The sequence below is a fragment of the Ochotona curzoniae genome, unplaced genomic scaffold, assembly GCF_017591425.1.
Source record: "Ochotona curzoniae isolate NIBS_2020 unplaced genomic scaffold, NIBS_Ocur_1.0 contig_908, whole genome shotgun sequence".
Taxonomy (NCBI): domain Eukaryota; kingdom Metazoa; phylum Chordata; class Mammalia; order Lagomorpha; family Ochotonidae; genus Ochotona; species Ochotona curzoniae.
In genome coordinates, this window is record NW_024466607.1 from 18,875,882 (window position 1) to 18,895,634 (window position 19,753).

At 45.3% G+C, this 19,753-nt stretch overlaps 1 protein-coding gene across 1 annotated transcript in view; it reads left to right on the plus strand.

Annotated features, from left to right (window-relative positions):
- CACNA2D3 (calcium voltage-gated channel auxiliary subunit alpha2delta 3) overlaps positions 1-19,753 on the plus strand; it is a 696,258-nt gene that overhangs the window by 257,008 nt on the left and 419,497 nt on the right. The window contains exon 5 of the mRNA XM_040994648.1: positions 16,906-17,068. Within this exon, the coding sequence (XP_040850582.1) occupies positions 16,906-17,068 (163 nt within the window). The remainder of the gene's footprint in view (positions 1-16,905; positions 17,069-19,753) is intronic.

Sequence of the window (19,753 nt, forward strand, 5' to 3'; positions counted from 1 at the left end):
AACCTGAACTGGCATGCTGCACCTGTTGTGTGGGATGCCCTTCACAGCCCACATGTACTCCCTTTTGTGATGGGAACTGCGAATGTGATGCATGAACTGGGAAGGGTATTGGAGATGCATCGTGTGTGGCTGCCAAAACTCTTAGGATTATGATAGGGGAGAAGGAGGGAGGAAAGGAGAGCTTGAAGCTCAGTGGTTGGCAGTAATAGTTCTGGGGTCAGCTGTTTTTTGTTTTAAGACTTAGCTTGAATGAACTTGAGCAAACTGTCCTATCTTTCTGAGCTTTCTTTCCTTATCTGAATGATAATACTTTGTCTGTTTTTTGGATGATTATATGTAGTGAAGCACGAAGTACCTGGCTTACAGATACTTAATAAAGCATTCTCTTTAGTGGAAGAAGGAGGCTTATGCAAAAGGATGAATGGTGGCAGGATTTGGTGCAGCAGTTAAGGTCCTGCTTGGGATGCCTGTATTCCAGTATCAAAGTCCTTGGGTTCTAGTCCTGGCTCTTCTTCAAACTGAAATTCCTGCTAATGTGTGTCCTGAGAGGTCATAGACAAAGACTCAAGTACTGTAGTCCCTACAACCCCATGTGGGAACCTGGGAATGCGGTCCAGGTGTCTCGCCTTGGCATGACCCAACCCAGGTTGTTGCAGACATTTGGGGAAGTTAACCAGTAGATGGAGTATGTCTTTGCCCATCTCTGCCTGCCCCCCTCTCTCCCTGTCTCAGAGAGAGAGAGAAAGAGCGAGAGTGAGCGAGAGAGAGCATTCCTGTCTGCCTTTCTGTCTTCAATATGTTTTAAAGGAATAGGAGAGAAAGAGAAGAAAGGGAGGGGAAATGAGTCTACTGGATGGGCAGAGGAGGATCATCTAAGTCACTAAGATTCAGTGTGGTTAGGTGAGCAATGGACGTTCTGGTTGAAGTGTTCCATTGCTCTGGTGAGCCAGCCTCACTGCTGGGATGAACACACCCATTGCATCTACCCCTTTGCGATGGTGGGCTTTTGCACACTTTATAGCTTCATGAGGCTGGCCAAAAGGTTTCCAGATTGCATTTAGTTTATTTACAATGTTAGCACAGTCTGGGATATCATTTCATAGCCACTGGTATTTTTATTTGCAAATTTAATCTGTACCATGGATGTTGGCATCCAGCTTTTCATTCTGGCTGAGCACAGACTCCTGGTAATGAAATATTACCTTGTGCTCTGAACTAGGAAAGGAAGAAAGAAGCAATGTAGAGGATGGAGATTGGTCTGCTGATGCTGAGACCATTGGCTGGGGCTGTCACAAGCTTTGCTTGTGCATTCTCTACCACCACAGCTGCCCCCTTAGTGAGCTGCAGAGGAAGGCATGTGTCCTCCTGCATGTTGTACAGAGCCCTGATTTCATTTGGGTCAGAAAATCTCCAAGGCTTGCTAGTGATCAGCTTTGTGGAGAACAAAATAATTGAATTGCCTCCCTGGTCACAATTGTAAATGGCATGGAAAGTGAGCAGGGGAAAACAGGAAAGGGCTATTTTACTTTGTTTTGCTTTGAGCTTTTGGTGCTCTGAATTCCATCCATGTAGAACAAATGAAGAAATTTCGCCTTCACAGAGCTAGCCAGCTTGCTTGGGAGGTCCCCTCAGTCTCCTGGGCTCTTCTTGGGACCATAGGGCTGCTGAAGGCTCCTGTCGCGTCAAGCTTAGCTTGTACTATATTCTAGATTCTCTCTAGTTCAACTCTACTTTCATATCAAACTGAAGAAAAAGAGGATTTTTAATTCATATACTCTGTGCTTAAATTTATTTTGCACTGTCCACTTGTTCAAAGAAGCTGTACTTTTGTCCAATTTTAAGACAGTTTCATAAGTTTAAATTTTTTAATATCTTAAGTTTTTTTTTTCAAAACCTTTTTGGATCTTAAAGATCTAAATGGGTGGTAAGATAGGAATATGGCTCCATCTTTCAACTTTAGTTACAACAAAGCAGTAGTTTTCCCAGATTTCCTTTTTTGGGGAAAGAAAAGGGAGACTTGGGGTTGTTGGGGATGGGTCAGCAGAGATACACCGAGGGCCTGTCCCACATTGACACCTTGGGCATCTTTGTTGACCAGTAGATACTATCAAGATACATTGGGGGCCCAGCACAATGGCTCAGTGCCTGAATCCTCACCTTGTAAGTGCTGGAATCCCACAGGGGCACTGGTTTGTATGCTGGCTGCCCCACTTCCCATCCAGTTCCCTGCTTGTGGCCTGGGAAAGCAGTAGAGGATGGCCCAAAGCCTTGGGACCCTGCCATCCTTATGAGAGAGCCGGAAGAAGCTTCTGGCTGCTGGCTTCAGATTGTCTTAGCTCAGGCTGTTGGGGCCATTTGGGGAGTGAATCAACAAGTGGCAGATCTTTCTCTGTGTCTCTCTTCTATGTAAATGCAATCTGCTTTCCAATATTAATAATAGTAATAAAGATAACATGGAGTTTCCATGAATGATTCCACCAGTTAATACTCAGAGTCATAGCTCACATGTAAAATGATGAGAAATAGGTAACAATGTGAAAGAACTATCCTATATTTTTTAGGATGGGGAAACTGAAGCATGTCATGGATTAGTAACTCAACCAAGACCTTCACCATAGTATGCAGCCTAGCTAAGATTTGCAGCCATATGACCGGCCCCAGGCCTTATGTGTTTGTCCATCTGTCCAGTGGCCTCCAGTTTCACCATGTTTTTGACTGAATTTCCGTCCCTCACTCCCCCTAGCCACTCCTGTTACTATGTTCCCTCTTCTGAGAACAGCTGGGTCCTGTATCCATGGACACAAACCCATCATCTGGGCTGCAGCCTTGATTTGACACCCACTTGTCCCCCACGATATCCTGGCAGTTTACATTTCTAGTCTTTGCTTCTCCTCTTTCTGTCTGTTGCTGTGTCCATCATCTTCTCCTGCCTGGATTTCTGCCTCAGTTCCCTAGGTTGTCTTCCTGCTTCTAACTATCTCTCCTCCAGTCTGATCTTCATGTAGCTCCCAAGATCTGTGCATGTCAGATTTGACTGTCTGCGATTGGAACTCCTCCCTGGATCTTCCTTGAGTGGTTAAAGCAGATTTCCTGCAGAGGGCCCTGTGTGTGTGTGTGTGTGTGTGTGTGTGTGTGTGTGTGTGTGTGTGTGTGTAGCGTGTAGTAGGGAGTGTGTGTGTAGTAGGTTGTGTGTGTATGCAGTGTATAGTGTGAGTGTAGTGTGTGTGTGAGATCACTAACCAGCTGGTACAGAGACTGGAGCGGGATCATACGGACTGTGACCCATCAGTCCCTCGGATAACCTCGGGGAGAAAGTCTCAATCAAGTATTGGTAGGTCTTCAGGGTCTTTTTAATACTTACTCGTCTCTGTTTATAAAGTTATTTATCTGAGAGAGGCATAAAGAGAGACATAGAGGGTAGAGTGGATGAGCTTCCTTCAAGTGATCATTCTCAAATGCTTGCAATGGCCAGAACCAGGAGCTGGAAACTTAATCCAGGACTCCCACATCGATGGTGGGAGCCATCACTGCTGCCCCCCAGGATCTGCATTAGCAGGAGGCTGGTGCCAGGAACTGGAACCAGGTCCTGCAGTGTAGAGGTGAGCATCTTTCCTGCTAGGCCAGATGCCTGCTCTCTTGTCTGTACTTCAGAAAGGCACAACAAGCACCTGTGGTTACATGACATTGGATAACACTGGTTGTTTTGATTTTATTGCGCTGTTACAATTTCATTCTACTTTGTGGCTCACAATGCTATTCCTCTTACTAGGAATATATTTGAGTTTTTAAATAAAGGAACTACTCAGAGAGTAGAGCAGATGATGTGGTGTCATGGCACACGAGGTAAGTTTGGAATCCTTAATTAGGCTTTCCCGAAATCTGACCATTGGCTGAGTTTCCTCAATGACTGCATATTTTAAATTGCTTCTTGAAAATGAACAAGTGCTGAGCTGTGCAGTGACTGCTACCCTTGCCTGTTTTCGTTCTTGAAGAATCAGAACCCAGCAGGAGAGATGGCTTAATGCAAGTCCATGTGTCCTGCAGCCCCAGAGCTGTCCTCCCAGGCGCTGTTTTACTAAACAGCTTCATTGAAAGAAGAGATTGTCTGAATCATGTTATTAAACATGTGGCCACACAGTTGAAAGCAGAGGGTGGAGTGGTATACTTAAAGATCTTAGACAAACGTATACTCCGAGGGCAGCTGTTTGTCAAGCTTTTTTCTTTACAATCAGACATCTGCAGAAGCTGGGAAAACCAATTCTGCCTATTAGCAGGCTGTCTTGTCCTTTGGTGGTTAATTCTGCGGGTTAAATGCATAAAAATTTCCTCTCTCCATGGTTAGGCAGGTGAAGAGAATCCCAGGAAAGTGCTTCCATCCACACTGCACATGTTCTCTCAAGTCAAGACCATAATAGGACTTAACACTTCCTCCTAAACCCTCATCTTACAATGCAAGTGCTCACCCCAGAACAGTTGCACATGTTTCTTTGGCATTTTCCTCTTGCCTCTTTCTGGGGGTTGTGAATAGAGCATGCCTGTGCTGGGATCACTGCTTGCTGGTTCAGAGCTGTTCACAGTCACAACCCTTGAACCTGCCCCACTCGGTCCAGAGTTTCTCCACTCAGATCACCTCATGATTCTTTCCCAGCTGGCTTCTGTTGCGTTGCCTTGGCCCACCACCAGTGCAGCTGCAGCTCTCAGTACCAGATTAGTAGTAATGGTGACTGAGTGAAGGTCCTATGATTTTAAAAAGTCATAAAAGGAAGGAGGTCATTGTAAGAGTCTGAAGCATACAAGGCCTTTTACATCTGAAGTTTGAACTTTTGGGCGATTTGGTGACCATGGCTGGCCAACATGGGCTACCTTGTGATTTCCAGGAACACTGCCACTTTTATCCCATTTGTTGGGACACATGGAATTGCATGTCTATGTGCCAGTGTTGTGGTGGGTGCTAAGAAGCACCTGCAAAGCATTGGAACAGACTCCGGAGTCTGACAAGTGTGGTTGCTTAGAGGGATCCCCAAGGGCAGATGATGGAAGTCTCTAGGGAAATTGAGTTTCGGGGACCTGAAGACACGTTCAGGTAAAAAAAAAATATATCTGTAGAAGAAAAGCTAAACTGTCTGATTCATGGGCGTGGGAGTATTCCCCTTAGGGGTCCCTTTGTCCCAGGATACCTGCTGTTCTGTGTGCGGGTTGGTCTCTGTCGGGCAGGTGGTGGGAAGCCTGGAGATCCTCTCCTTCTGATGCTGACGGATGGCACTTCTGTTGCTCTGTTCGGGAAGCAAAACTAGGAGGTCAGGTGTATAACTGTCCTCTGGCTAGGCTGCCCTTGGATAATGCAGCAGAAAAGGCAGTTGATGAGGAACCACACAAGTATTTTGTCTTCCAGTGCTTTCGGGCACTCAGCGGCTTTAAGCCTTTGCTCCCCTCTGATGTTCCATTTGTGCAGCTCAAGTGGAGTTGTGTTTTCGGTGTGTTCCTGGGACGCCTGCAGGATTTCTTGGGAACTCTCAGCAGATGGATGTTGTGTGATCTCCGTGACCGCTCTCTGGACACCCTGTGGCTAACATTCTACAATGGTCCTGGAATCTGGGCCAGCTTTTCAGTGACCTGGCTTCCAGGGCTCTTCCCAGAGAGATCAAAGACTTCAAAAAACAGCCTGCGTGTGCAGAACGATTCTGCTCAGTTCTTCCATTGCTGTTTGTTGTTGCAAGCCCAGTCTTCATGCCTTTTTCCCCCCCCCAAAATTGGCCATGGCTTTCATTCTCTAGAGCAGCTGAAAAGCTAATAGATAGTCTATTCCACCCCGTCTACTTGTAACTCTATCGCTAGATGAGTGCTTCTGAATTCCATTTGCTCAGCCCGTGTGAAGTGAATAAATTTGAATTAATGCCTAGCTGTCTGAGGTGGGGAGGCTTATGCTTTGCAGGGGTTAGTGATGTCTGTGTTAGCTTACATAAATGGATGTTGATGAGTACAAACGTATTCATGCCATGTTCCCATATTGGCTCTATTAGTGCATACACAATTTTCATTAAGGGCTGCTAAAATATGCATTTGGGATTTCTGAAAGGAGTTTCTCCTTTTGAGCAGTCAGATATTTATAAATTCCTTTGGGTTGCATTAGCAGATAAAGATATTTTCCCTTTTCAAGGTAACACTTGGAAGAAATATGCAAGTGTGTATGTAATGCCTCAAATCCTGACAAATTGCAGCTGTTGTATCTGATAGCCCTAATAGTGTTTCTTCCCACAATAATTAGAGCAAAATTGACATGTCATAAATGAGGCTCATCCTCCAGACGGAGTTGTCATTTGGGATGGGTAGAGAGTAGATGAGAAGTACGTGGCTTTTTTTCTATGTTGAAAATTTAGTTATTGTGTTTTAATCTAAATCATTATGGATGGAACTGTGGTGAATAAACTCACGAATGTTAATGGCTAGATCTGCTGGTTACATAACACTTAATTGTGCTGTCCTTTAGTATATATGCTTTCATAGGTGTTGATGGTTCCACAATTGGAGCTTTTAAGCAAATGAAAGACTCTGAACCAAGTGCAACGTCTTTATTCCAAGGGAGCTGGCCAATTGGAATGAGAAGTAAGGTGTTTTAAGCCAATCTAAGGAAGCATTTTTATTAAAGACCAATATCCACACTTTATATGTTTATTTTCAGTTTTCCTTGATTTGAGAAAATGAAGACAGGAGTTTGAAGCATTTGTTGCTTTTCCACATGGCCAGCTCAGAGCCAGCCTGCTTTAGTCAGGATAGAGCTGAGAGCATACCATCAAGGGGGTTAACACATAGAAGCTTTTTCTTATTTAGTGCCTTCTCCCAAGAGTCACAGAAATCTCGGGGGGTTGGTTGAGGTAGGGGTAGAGGGGAGTTCCTCTGAAGTGGGGGACTCAGCAGCCACATACGATCCATCCTAGCCTTGCATTCTGGGAAATGTAGTTTCTGGAATTGCTACAAGAGGAAGAGACCCTCTGGGGAACCTTCCTCAGGTCCTCAATGTAGGAAGTAACACACGTGTCTTACAACCCATTGGCTGAGCTAGACCTATGCTAACTGTAAGGGAGGCTTGGAAATGTGGGCAGGTGTGTGGGATACCCTGTGAGCACTGCTGTTCCCGCCACCTGGAACATCGCAGGGTCCTGGCAAGCACTGCCTGAGTGAGTGAGGGAAGGGAACCAGGGGCCTGGCAGGCACTACCTGAGAGAAGAGTGGACCAGGGGCCTGGCAGGCACTGCCTGAGAGAGGAGTAGTGGACCAGGGGCCTGGCAGGCACTGCCTGGGAGAGGAGTAGTGGACCAGGGGCCTGGCAGGCACTACCTGAGAGAGGAGTAGTGGACCAGGGGCCTGGCAGGCACTACCTGAGAGAGGAGTAGTGGACCAGGGGCCTGGCAGGCACTGCCTGAGAGAGGAGTAGTGGACCAGGGGCCTGGCAGGCACTGCCTGAGAGAGGAGTGGACCAGGGGCCTGGCAGGCACTGCCTGGGAGAGGAGTGGACCAGGGCTCTGGCAGGCACTGCTTGGGAGAGGAGTGGACCAGGGGCCTGGCAGGCACTGCCTGGGAGAGGAGTGGACCAGGGGCCTGGCAGGCACTGCCTGGGAGAGGAGTGGACCAGGGGCCTGGCAGGCACTGCCTGGGAGAGGAGTGGACCAGGGGCCTGGCAGGCACTGCCTGAGAGAGGAGTGGACCAGGGGCCTGGCAGGCACTGCCTGAGAGAGGAGTGGACCAGGGCTCTGGCAGGCACTGCTTGGGAGAGTGGATCCTTTTGAAGAGCTCAACACTCAGAGCCTGCTGTTGCTCTTTTAGATTGATAGAGGACATACTGAAAGTGCCCGTCAGAGTGTCAGCCTTACAGGGCTTCTTTGTGCTTGCACCATTGACATAGCTATGAGAGCTGGGCATCGATTTAAGTCTCAGTGCCCCATCATGTTTGTCTCTGCTCCTGCAAGGTCCTGAGATGCGGGAACTGAAACTTTTCATTTTTTGTGTGTGTCTGGAAGGCTCCTAAAGCAGATCTCATCTTGCAGTTTATTAGGTGGAGTGTTTCTGTGCCTTCACAGGGTGCAAGAGGAACAGGCCTTGTTAAGGTTATCCAGAAGGTTAACCTCTGTTGACATGACAACATTGAAGTCGTTTTCTGTTGCCGCAGCGCGATGCCTCCATCTGTATTGTCAGCACTCAGCACTGTATCCATTCTCTCCTGAGCATTATCTCAAATGAGGTGTCAAGGCTCTAAATGGATGCACCTTCTGATATTATTTTTTATTTTGATGTTTAATTTTTTCGTACCCCGTGTATTTGTTGTCATGTGAATTGAAAACAATAGCCACAAAAGGAAGTAGGGGAGGCTGAGAAATACATCTATCTCAAACTCCTCTGCCTTATTCCTGAGAAGTTGTTGCGAAATCCATAAGGCATATCATCATATTGCAGTTTCTCATTTTTGTTTTCTTGACTCATGACATAGCATTTCTTTTAAGTTATTATGATTCAGATAATAGTTAAGTCACTCAGACATACCCCAAGCCCCCCCCGTGACTACAAGACAAGGTATCATTTAGGTGCGTTGTAATAGATGACTGCTGTTCTTTAATGTGTTATTAACATTGCGGTTCTGCAAAAGCGGTCCAGCCCGACTGGCACGGAGGCACCCCTGCAGGTGTTCCCATCAGTTCAAGCACAGAAGCTGTCACCTCTGAGCTGTAGCATGTTAGGACAGTCACTTAGCCATGCTGAGCTGGAGTTTTCTTGAGGAATGAGAGGGATAGCAAGGTTTCAGGGACATCTTAAGAGTAATAAAGCATTAGAGTACCTTGGCATATCACCTTCAATGCAAGTGTAAATATCATTGACTTTTTTTAGTTGACACTGAAATGACTGTTGAAAATGAAATGGTATTTTTCTAGATTTTTCAGAATATATCTAGAGAAGCTTATGTTTTCGGTCTGTTCCATTCTTCCTTGTCTACCCTCTCTATCTTGTGTGCCCCATTGGAAATCCAGCACTATGCTCTAAGTACGCAAATGGTAATGATAGTAGTTCTTACCTGTCTTGACGCAGAGAGGCAAATGTGTGTTTTAGCCCCTAGGGAGTGATGGAAAAGGCATTGGTGGAGATGGGTTACCTTGGTAACCAGAGATGGATGTCTTGTCCTTTGTGGTGTGTGTGCTGTGGCCTTAGTTGTCTCCTTTGCTAATTAGCATCCTGTGAGAAATGCAGGAATAAATCACCGGAGCAACTGGATCCTTGCAGCATTAAGTGCTGGAACATTCTAAATTGCAATAATAATCATGATAATGAGACCACATATTCCATGTCTATCTTTTAATTGCTTCTTAACTCTTCTAAGTGGGAATAGCCAAGTTATTACGAGTAGAAACTAGGGGTTGATTTATTTCTTATTTAAATTGGGTTTACAGGGAAACTTTTTTTAGCCTATTGGGAATTGTGAGTTCCTTTGAAGAAGAACTTGGGTCATTTAAATACAGTTGTTAGGTAATTTAAATAATCTGCTGCACCGTACAGTCAGTGGGTTATCAGCAGGCAGAGTATCATACTCTACTCCCAGGTGCCCTGTGAAGTCTAGCTCTTTGTCATTTTTCCGTTCAATTGTAGACTTAGAGGTTTTAAGGTTTTCACATAGAGCAAGAAGTTGTACTTATTGCATACTGAAGGAGCTCACTGTTTTCTGAGTTGGACCCAGATGGTTTTAGAATATGAGTCATTGTAGCAATCAGCTTTAGTTCCTAGTGAGAACTTCATACACGGTATGTTAGCTCTGAAAGTCCTTATAGGATCCAGTACGATGCCTCAGTGACTAAATCCTTGCCTTGCATATTCCAGGATCCCATATGGACACTGCTTTGCATCCCATTTCCTATCCAGCCCCCTACTGGGGCCTGGGGAAGCAGTAGAGGTTGGTCCTAAAGCCTTGGGACCTGAGTCCTTGTGGGATGCCTAGAAGAAGGTTTTGGTGCTTGGTTTTGGATCAGCTCAGCTCCAGCTGCTGTGTCTGTTTTGGGAGTGAACCCAGCGAAGATCTTTCTCTCTCTGTAAAGTCCTTGTTTAAAAAATCCTTAAAAAATAGGATAACTGACACAGCCTAGAGCCCCTTCTAAAAAGCCCTTCAAGAGGGTGTACCCCATGAACCAGGTTGGTACAGCTACATTTCCTCCCTGCCTATTCTAACCCCAACTTTTTCATAGTATTTGAGAGAACATTCTGTTCGTTCTGTTTATTATTATTTTTTTAAATTGAATTTATTTTTCTTGCAAAGACAAATTTCCAGAGAGAAGGAGAGGCGGAGAGAAAGGTCTTCCATTCACTTGTTCAATCCTCAAATGACTGCAGTGGCCATGGCTGAGCTAATCCAAAGGCAGAAGTTTCTTCTGGGTTGCCCATGTGGATGCAGAGTCCTAAGGAATTGGGCCATCCTCCACTGCTTTCCCAGGCCACAGGTAATTAGCTGGATGGAAAGTGGAGCACCTAGGACGTGAACCAGGACCCATGCGGAATGCCAGCACTTGCAGGTGGAGGATTAGCTTGTTGAGCCCTGGTGCCAGCCACTGTTATTTCATTTTTCTAAGGAAACTTTGACACTTAGAGGGTTCTAAATGAGTTAGTATAATGTTCATACCTAGAAATTTCCTGGAATAGATTATTTAAATACCAGGTTTTAGGATGAGAGAAAATGACATTACTGAGCTGTCACCACATGTTTCACCATCTTTGGAGGGTACACGGCTAAAGAGCAGGAACCATGACCTCCTGCACAAGCACTGCAAAGGAGCTGTTTGCTTGATTTGTTTGAAACTGATGTTCTTACTAATTCTGTTTTTAATCAACTAGGCATCACCCCAGAACAGGGATGTCAGGGGGAAATAAGGGAAAGAGAAGAAAATGACAAAACATTAAGAACCCACTGCAGTCACGCTGAGAGGGTTTGGTGCATTTTCTCCCTGAGTGGTTCTCAGAAAGATCCAGAGAAGCAGGTCCCCCTTGCCACTTCACAGGAGAAATTGAGTCAGATGGATGTTCAGGTGCCATTAGGAAGCAGATGTGGTTTCATCCCTGTGTGTCAGGCTCCCAAGACCTTGCACTCAGGCCAGACCAAGCGCTTTTTTTTTTCCCTCACGGAGGGAATACAGGGTGCTGGTCAGGCAGAAGGAGGCACTGGGTGAGAACCAGGAGGGCCACCCAAACTCTAGCCATAGGAGGAAATGGGGAGGCTCCTGCTGGCTGACAGTGAAACACAAAAGTGTTTCCCTCAGCGGAACAGACAAGAGCCCTGGGTCCATGCGTTTGTTCCCTCTGTCTGACAGAAGGCCTGCAGGTGCCTGGCTGAGTGCCAGAGATGTGGACGTGACAGGGGCCCTGATGGCTCAGGCCAGAAATCCAAGGTTGCCTGGGAGTCCCTAGGAGTCCTTAGGGCAGAAGAGCCCACTCATTTCCTCAGCTGGGGGAGGAGCTCGGGAGTTGGGGAGAGAGTTGGTCGGAGAGCAGGAAGGAGTGGGAGATCTGTGAGCCTTGCAGATGGAGCAGGGCCCATCGCTGCACATGCCTTGTGTTGGGTTCTTACCGTCTTCCCTGTGCTGGAGGGTGTGACAGGGTTGTCATGCAGCTGTGAAGGAAGTGCTAGCTACTTGATTTTATAGGTAAGGAATCTGGGGCACACAGTGTCCTACATGTATATCCTGTAATCTCTTGCTTTCATTTACTCTTCAATTCTTCCTGTCAATGGGTCATTTGACTGAGGTCTGTTGGAAGAGTGGTTGATGGAGGAATGGATGGATAGATATAGTCTGTCCATCCTTTCTCTTTCTCTGTAGAACCTCAGCCAACACAGCCACTTCACTGAGTGAGCACTGTGTTTACTGCTGACCGTGTGTTCTGGATCTAACTTCCTATCTGGATTTCACAAGTAGTTGAAGTTGGCCTCAGGTCAGTGGCGAATAAGGGTGGAGAGAAGCACGAGCCCACCCCACAGGGAGTTCAGTCGTTTGGATTCACAACAGGCACACCTAGGAAACAATTATAGAGTTTCAAGGCAGAATTTCATTTCCAGGCCACACTGTGTGGAGCTGGTGCTTTCTGCCCATGAAGGGGCCCATGGTGGCAGAGTAGAGTGGTTACAAGAGTCTTGAGAATTCCTACTGTAGCTTAAAATATTTGCTGTTTGGCCCTCCACAGAGTAAGCTGACCCATGCACTATTGAACCACTCCAATCCAAGTCTGCTGCTGGTTCTGTGGACACTAGATTGGCCACTTTGTCATGTGCCACATTTTATGCACTGGATTATTGCTCTCTGTACCACCATCGCTGTTCGGAGGATCACAGACATACTATGAAATGATGCACTTACTGTGACCCCAGGGGTACCACAGCCTCAAACACAGCAGTGACTTGTCCCAGGTAGACCTATGCTCCAGGCGATGGTGCAGAGCCACCAAGCCTCGTCGTCACACCAAGGCATGCCAGGGACTGAGAGCTGAGTCTTGTTTATACCGAATCAACTTTTTCAAAATCAATACGGACAAATGGATCTGAGGAGGAGAAGCTGCATCCGTGGGCACCTGTGATAAGTGAGGCGTGCCACGGAGCTCAGCTGTGCTCGTGTTTCCACCCCGACTTCGTTTTGATGCTGGGCTGTAAAGCTTATTTAATTAAATGGCAGTTTAACAGCTGCCTCCAGAGAGCCTGTGCTGGAGCCTCTCCTTCTGCATTCTCTCTCCTTCTGTTTTGTTCATTTCGCTGCTAATGATATGAAACAACGGCGCTGAAGGCTTGGGTCTTGGAATTGCTGATGGTTTCTGAAGTGCTGAGGCCTGTGGGAGATTAAGACTTCCCTCGATAAGATGCGGGCTGGGGAAGATGCGCTGTGGATGGGCGGTGGGTGAGCCTGCCTCCCCCATGGCATCGTGTGGGCCACGGGCTGCTCAAGCCCCGTCTGCCTGGTTGATGTTTCCAGGGAAGAGTGTGGTTGCTTTTGTCCCTGGGGGCTAGACACGGTAAACCAGGCTTCACGAAACGGCTTGAAGAAAGGCTTTCGGAGATGGGATTTACTGAGTCCTGCTCCCATAAAAATCTTTCGGAAATGTCTTTTGTGACTTGAATTTTTTTAATTCATAAAATCAAATTTATAGAGACATAAATTTCTATGCAGTAAAATGTACAAGGTCTTCAGCCTGTGATTCGGTGAGTGCTAACAGATGGGTATGTGTTAGCATTCCTGGCCCTCTAGGTCTCCCATGGACCGTCCCGGGGGCATCCCCTGGCTGCCAGCAGTAGGAAGCAACGATTTTGCCTGTTCTAGAACTTCATATAAAGAGAGTGCAACATATGGACTCTTTCTCTGGCTTCTTTTCCTCTGAATGCATGTGAACTTCCTTCAGAGTTTGAGTGGATCAGCAATTTGCTTCTGATAGGAACCCCTGCATGAAGATACCACAGATTCATTTGTCTTTTTCTGGTAATGGGCATTTACGTCTAGTTTTTGGATATTGTGAATGGCGCTTTCATGAACATTCACTCAAATGGTTTCATGGGCATAGATTTTCATTTCCCTTGGATGAACACCTAAAGTTGAATTTGCTGGATTTTATTTTGCATAGAAACTAGTGTATTTCAGAAAGTTCATGACAAATTGGAATTATTAAAGGATAAGTTTACGTTGGGGTAAAAAATTTTTTTGAAGCCTATGTATACAACATATGTTCAGAAAGTTCCAGGAACATGTAGTTTATATTATGTGGATCTCAAATGTTTTGGACCAAAATGAACTGTATTAATTCTGTTTTATTCAGAATTTCCTAAGTTATCCACTTGCTTTCTTCATCATGAGGAAGAACTTTTTTTAAGAAACCTTTTTAACTTTTTCTGATTTCCTTGGAGCTTTTATGATAGCTCAAAATTGAATTTTTTATTTTATTTTTTTATTGTAAAGTCAGATATACAGGGAGGAGGAAAGACAGAGAAAGATCTTCCATTCGATGATTCACTCCCCAAGTGGCTGCAATGTGTGGAGCTGCGCTGATCTGAAGGCAGGAGCCCAGAGCCTCTTCTGGGTGTCCCAGAAGGGTATTGGGTCCCAAGGCTTTGGGCCATCCCTGACCCCTTTCCTAGGTCACAAACAGGGAGCTGGATGGGAAGCTGGGCTGCCAGGATTAGAACCAGCAACCATTTGGAATCCCGGCACATGCAAGGCAAGGACTTTAACTGTTAGGCTATCATGCCAGGCCCCAAATTGAATTATTTAAAATGGTTTTCTGAATCTATTTGATCACATGATTTTTCTTTGTTCTATTGAAGTATTTAATTACTTTGGCTTAGTTTTCAAACATTAAACGGACATTGAAATTCCGAGATAAATATAATTGGTTATGATATAGGATCTTTTTCATTACAGGGAGACTTGATTGGATATTTTGACATTTTTATGTTTCAATTCAAGAGGAATATTGTATATATTGTATTTTTTAAAGTTACAGTTAGGTATTAGTGTTAGAGTTATGCCATTGTTTTTAATGAAATTACGAGATATTTTTCTCTTTAATTTCTTGGAGACTCGGTATAAGATTATTTGTATTTTTCTCATATGCTTCATTTTTCAGTTAAAGCATCTAAACCTAGAGTTGCACAATTCTAGGTGGTTTTATTTTACCTGTGCCCTTTAAGTATTTCATTCCCCTCTTCCATATTTTCTGCAAAGAGTTTTGATGATTTTGATGTACTTCTTCCCTTACTGCTCCGTAGATGATGTCTCCTCCTTGCTTTCCTGACTACTTTCAACACTTTCTCTGATTTTCTGCAATTTGTGTGTGATAGGGATTGGCGCAGTTTTGCAATCATTTTTCTGCTTGAAAAACTCTGAGCTGTTGAGTTGCATGGGTCTGTGTTTGTTGTTAACTGTTGGAAAGGCTCGTTATTTCTTCAGCTTCTCTCTTCCTCTCCCATTCTCTCTCCACCCCCCTCTGCTCCTCTGCTTTTCATAGTCCCATTACACCTGTTACTTCTTGTATGATTTTCTCATAGTTTATGCATATCATGTTCTTACTTTTTTTCACATAACTTTTTTGTTTGGAAAGTTTCTATTGACCTGTCATTCCTGCTCTTGAGTTATTTCCCCCGTCGTGTTGGAACTCCTGATCAATCATCAAAGACATTCTTTGTTTCTGTAAGAGTATTTTTGGTCTCTGACATTTTGTATGGGATCTTTAGACTATCCAGCTCTCTGCTTATATTACTTATCTGTCCTTTCATGTTTTCTATTACTATTAACATTTTAGCCATAACTATTTATAACGCCTGATCTCTTAATTCTAACCACCCCTGCTGTTGGCCACCTAGCAGTATTCCACAGTAGGTATGAACACAGACTCTGAGATAGATTGCCTGTGTTTGAATTCTATCTCTGCTGTTCAGCTGTGGGATCCTAGGTGGCTGCATACATTCTCTATCCCTCTGTTTCCCTGTTTGTGAAGTGGGAAGATTCATTAAGTGAACTGGGCAAAATTGTCAAGGGAGGTGAACGAGCGTTCACATGAACAACAATCAGCATAGGTTTTAGCACACAGTCACTGGGCTGTGTGTTTTAATGGATGATGATGACGACGATACAGCCGCTGCTGAGAGGGGCCAGCAGGCTCACATCCGATGTCTCCCTGCCCTGTTCTCTGTGTTTGGGAGGCTGCTCTAGACACCGTCTGACGTCCTTTCTCTCTGCATTCTCAGGGAGACTGTCACTGTGGCAGGAGGCTCTCCCCAGCTCCACAGATGCAACCACAGCCTTTGGTTGCTGCTGCTCCCTGCCCTGCTTCACTCTGTTAACATAGAGGGATGATGAGCTGATGTATTATGTGAAGATAGCATCAAAAGTTTTTGGAAAATGTAGTTCTTAAAAATGTAATGATTCCATGTTACAATTCCATAAGCTCTGGGATTTCCATTCTCCCCTCCTCAAATCTCCATTTCCCCACGAATTTCCTTCATGTCATTACAATAGTATATTCCTTCATTTTTAAAAAACTGTTTGTGTGCAATTTTTTTAAGATTTATTTTTATTATTTTTTCATTGGAAAGGCAGATGTACAGAGAGGAGAGACAGAGAGGAAGATCTTCCGTCCGATGATTCACTCCCCAAGTGAGCGCAACAGGCCGATACTATGCCGATCCAAAGCCAGGAGCCTCTTCCGGGTCTCCCACGCGGGTGCAGGGTCCCAAAGCTTTGGGCCGTCCTCAACTGCTTTCCCAGGCCACAGGCAGGGAGCTGGAAGGGAAGCGGGGCTGCCGGGATTAGAACCGGCGCCCATATGGGATCCAGGGCGTGCAAGGCGAGGACCTTTAACCACTTGCGCCACCGCGCTGGGCCCTGTGTGCAATTTTTTTAATCCTTGCATAAATGGATTCTTTAGAAAGTTTGTAGAAAGTGCATGTTAGGAAAAATCAAGGCATACATTTGACATACATTAGCTTGTCCTTTAATTCTATTTCCCAGGAACTGTTAGAATGTGTCTCATATATTTTCCTGTTATTTGTATTGGCTTTTGACATATTTCAGCTTGGATATTAGGCTACAAAGGATATATTTCCAAAATTTCAAGAATTAAGATGCATTTGGGGAATTTTCTTCATATTCAAAGAAGAAAGTACTAAATGGCCCTCTAAATTTGTGATGTTTTTAAATGGATATTTCATGATGTTGGTGAACATTTCTGTGGTGTGATCCCTCTTGTACAGGCAACCATGAATGGCAGTAGAATTAAAGGGGCTAGAGAGCAGATCAGGGTCTACAAGCAAAGAGTATGGATCAAACTGTGTGTGTATGTCTGTTCCCGTTCACAGCCCTGTCCCCTATGCTGCATGTAACATGCTGTCTCACTTTTCTCTTTCAGTATGAATACTTCAATGCTGTGCTGATAAACGAGAGGGACAAAGATGGAAATTTTCTGGAGCTGGGGAAGGAGTTCATCTTAGCCCCAAATGACCATTTTAATAATTTGCCTGTGAACATCAGTCTGAGTGATGTCCAAGTGCCAACAAACATGTACAATAAAGGTAAGACCCTGCTGGTGCCCCCTGTGGAGGGTGAAGGGCAGGGCTCGGGTGGGTTTGAATACCAGTGGGTTTTGAAAAATACAGTCACATGGTGTGCGTGTCAGGCATCACCTGTGCTCCCTGGAGAGTCTGGGCTTGCTCTCTTCCCAGCTGGTGTTTTCATTGAGCTTCCTTACATGCAAACCTTTACTGTGAAGAGCTGGGCAACAAGTAGGAGGTGTTCTGATACACAGGGAGTCACAGACACCATGACAATCAAGGGGTAGGACTGTGTTCCAAAATCACTTTGCTGTCTGTGGAAGAGAGAAGACTGGATTTAACTGACAGCCTCAAGTTGACTGATGCTTTATGTACCCTTTCTTTTCCCTCCATTCCCTGCAAGGAAGCTTATGAGTTTGAAGGCTTCTCAGTTGGCCATGGAATCCATTGTTGGTCTTTTCTTAGAGTGCTAAGCAATGGGAGCCTTAGCAGAGCTTCCCTTTAAGCTCCTCAAATCCAGTTTTCCTGCAGGCACTAGAGTCTTGTCCCTAAAATTTCCATGTGCCCGTGCAAGATAGGATTGCACTGGCCAAAGTTACCCAATGAGTTCTGATTAGACCTCAAATTTGAACTTTTTCTGGCAGTGACCCTGGCCATGTCACTTCATCTCTTTAGATCTTAGCTTCCTCATTTCTGTGATGTGAATAATACAGTTGTTTCTATATCTTGATGTGGCTGTGGAGACTGAGATGATGTTTATCAAGGCAAGTGTTTGACATCTTTATCCTCACCATTATTTTGCTGTTTTATCATATGTAATAGCTTCTAAGCAAAGAGCTGTCTGCCTGGTGGGGGCGAGGGGAGGGGTAGAAATAAACCAGAAAGTAATGACCTTTTCAAAGTAAAACCTCTGCCCCATTATCTGTCATCGGGGATCAAGGTGTCAGGAACTGTTTGTCCCAGTGTGTGTTTTCAGAGTCATTTGATGGTATGTGGGAAAGCAAGAGTGGGGATCTCAGTGCTGCACTTCCCCTTATAGGCTGTGTGCTCCTAAGCAAGTCACCAAGCCCTCCAAGATCCAGTGTCACCATTATAAAGTGGGATAAGGATCCTGCTTCCCTCCAAGGGTTACTGAGAAGCCCTTCACATGGCATGAGCTTACACAAAGTGCTCAGGACATGTGAGCAGTTGTCTTGAAATAACACAAGTGTCCGTTGTGTCTCTAGCTTCCTGTTGAAGGAGTTTGGTCCGTAAGCAGCTTCCAACTCACTGTCTCTGAAGCTTTACTCTCATACCTATTCTTTGTTTGCAGGATGCCTAATGCCTCCTTTGTTGGCTTACCTGTTATCCATCCTTTAATTGCCCTGACAGTTATTGAGGGTCAGCATCTCATTCAAGGGGCTTACAGTTGGAGAACAGACAGATGATGAGATCATTAGAATACTTGATTGCATGTAAGGGCCACAGGTATGGGAAGTCATGGGCCACTGGTCACCTATGAAGGTGGCTGGGGCATACACTATTTTCTGTCCTTTGTCCATTATTTTTAAAAAAGCACTGATCATCTCAACTACTCTCAGGGGACTCTGGGAGCATGCCCAGTGCTGTGACCTGATCTTGGCTTTGAACTCTTCCTTAAGACACACATGGAACTGAGCCCTTGACTGGCTGAGCTCAGCTTCATCTGGTAGCGCCGAGCCCTCCAGGATGGTTTTGTCAGTGGACCAGGACCAAATGACGCTGATACTTTTTGGGATTTGTGACTGGAAGACAGCCACATTGAATGTCTTTTCAACAGAAGATGAAAAATTAACATGATCTTTTAAAGTGTGACAGCTGCTTCAACGTTGCTTGAGCCATTAGTGCCATTATCAAGATTTAACTGCACCTTGAGTCTTAAAGGCATAATTATACCTTTGGATGGCATCATCATGTAAGGTACCCACAGCACCATTGGTCAAGCAGGCTGTAGACTCAGGCTTGTGAGGTTTGCTAAACAGAATCCTGCTAGCCAGTGGTTGGGACCATGGGATGTAGATAGTGATTTCTAAAGTCATCCTCAGATGGCTCTGAGGGATCTGTTACCCCAACTTTCAGACTCAAGTGTTGTCCAGCCAGGCTACAGGTCATGGACTGAAATAACCAAGGCATGGTGTCTTGTCTTAGCCAGCCAATGAGTAGCTGCTCAAGGGGGTAGAAAGGGGATTTCAGGAAAATTCCTGTCTCTGTCTAATTCAAACCAGCCCCATAGTCGTCGTCATCGTCTTTTTTTTCTATTCAGCTTGTGGAAATACATTTCACTTTTAGAAAGGCCCCCAGCTCCGATCTAGTTATTGATGACATGTACTCAGAACACATGCTCAGAGCTTGGACCCTGGATCTGAGTTTCCTCGTTTGGAAATCCTACCTCCAACCAAGGAAGCCAACCCAGGATCGTTCTCCCCTTGCAGCTTGCTCGAGCCCCATGTGAACCTTCCTGCATGGGTTGATACTTGCTCTGGAACTGTTCTGCACCCTATCCTGGATGACACTGGTCTGTGAGCGCTGCCTGGCCTCTGCTCTTGGCTCTACCTCCCTAACTGGGCCTTGCCCAATGAGCTGAAGAGTCATTGCCTCCATCTGTGGCTGTGGTGTCTTTGTCTTAGACCTGGAAGAGACTCCATTTTCAGTTTGTAGCCTGTGAACAAGCCCTTCTCCTGGAGTTGC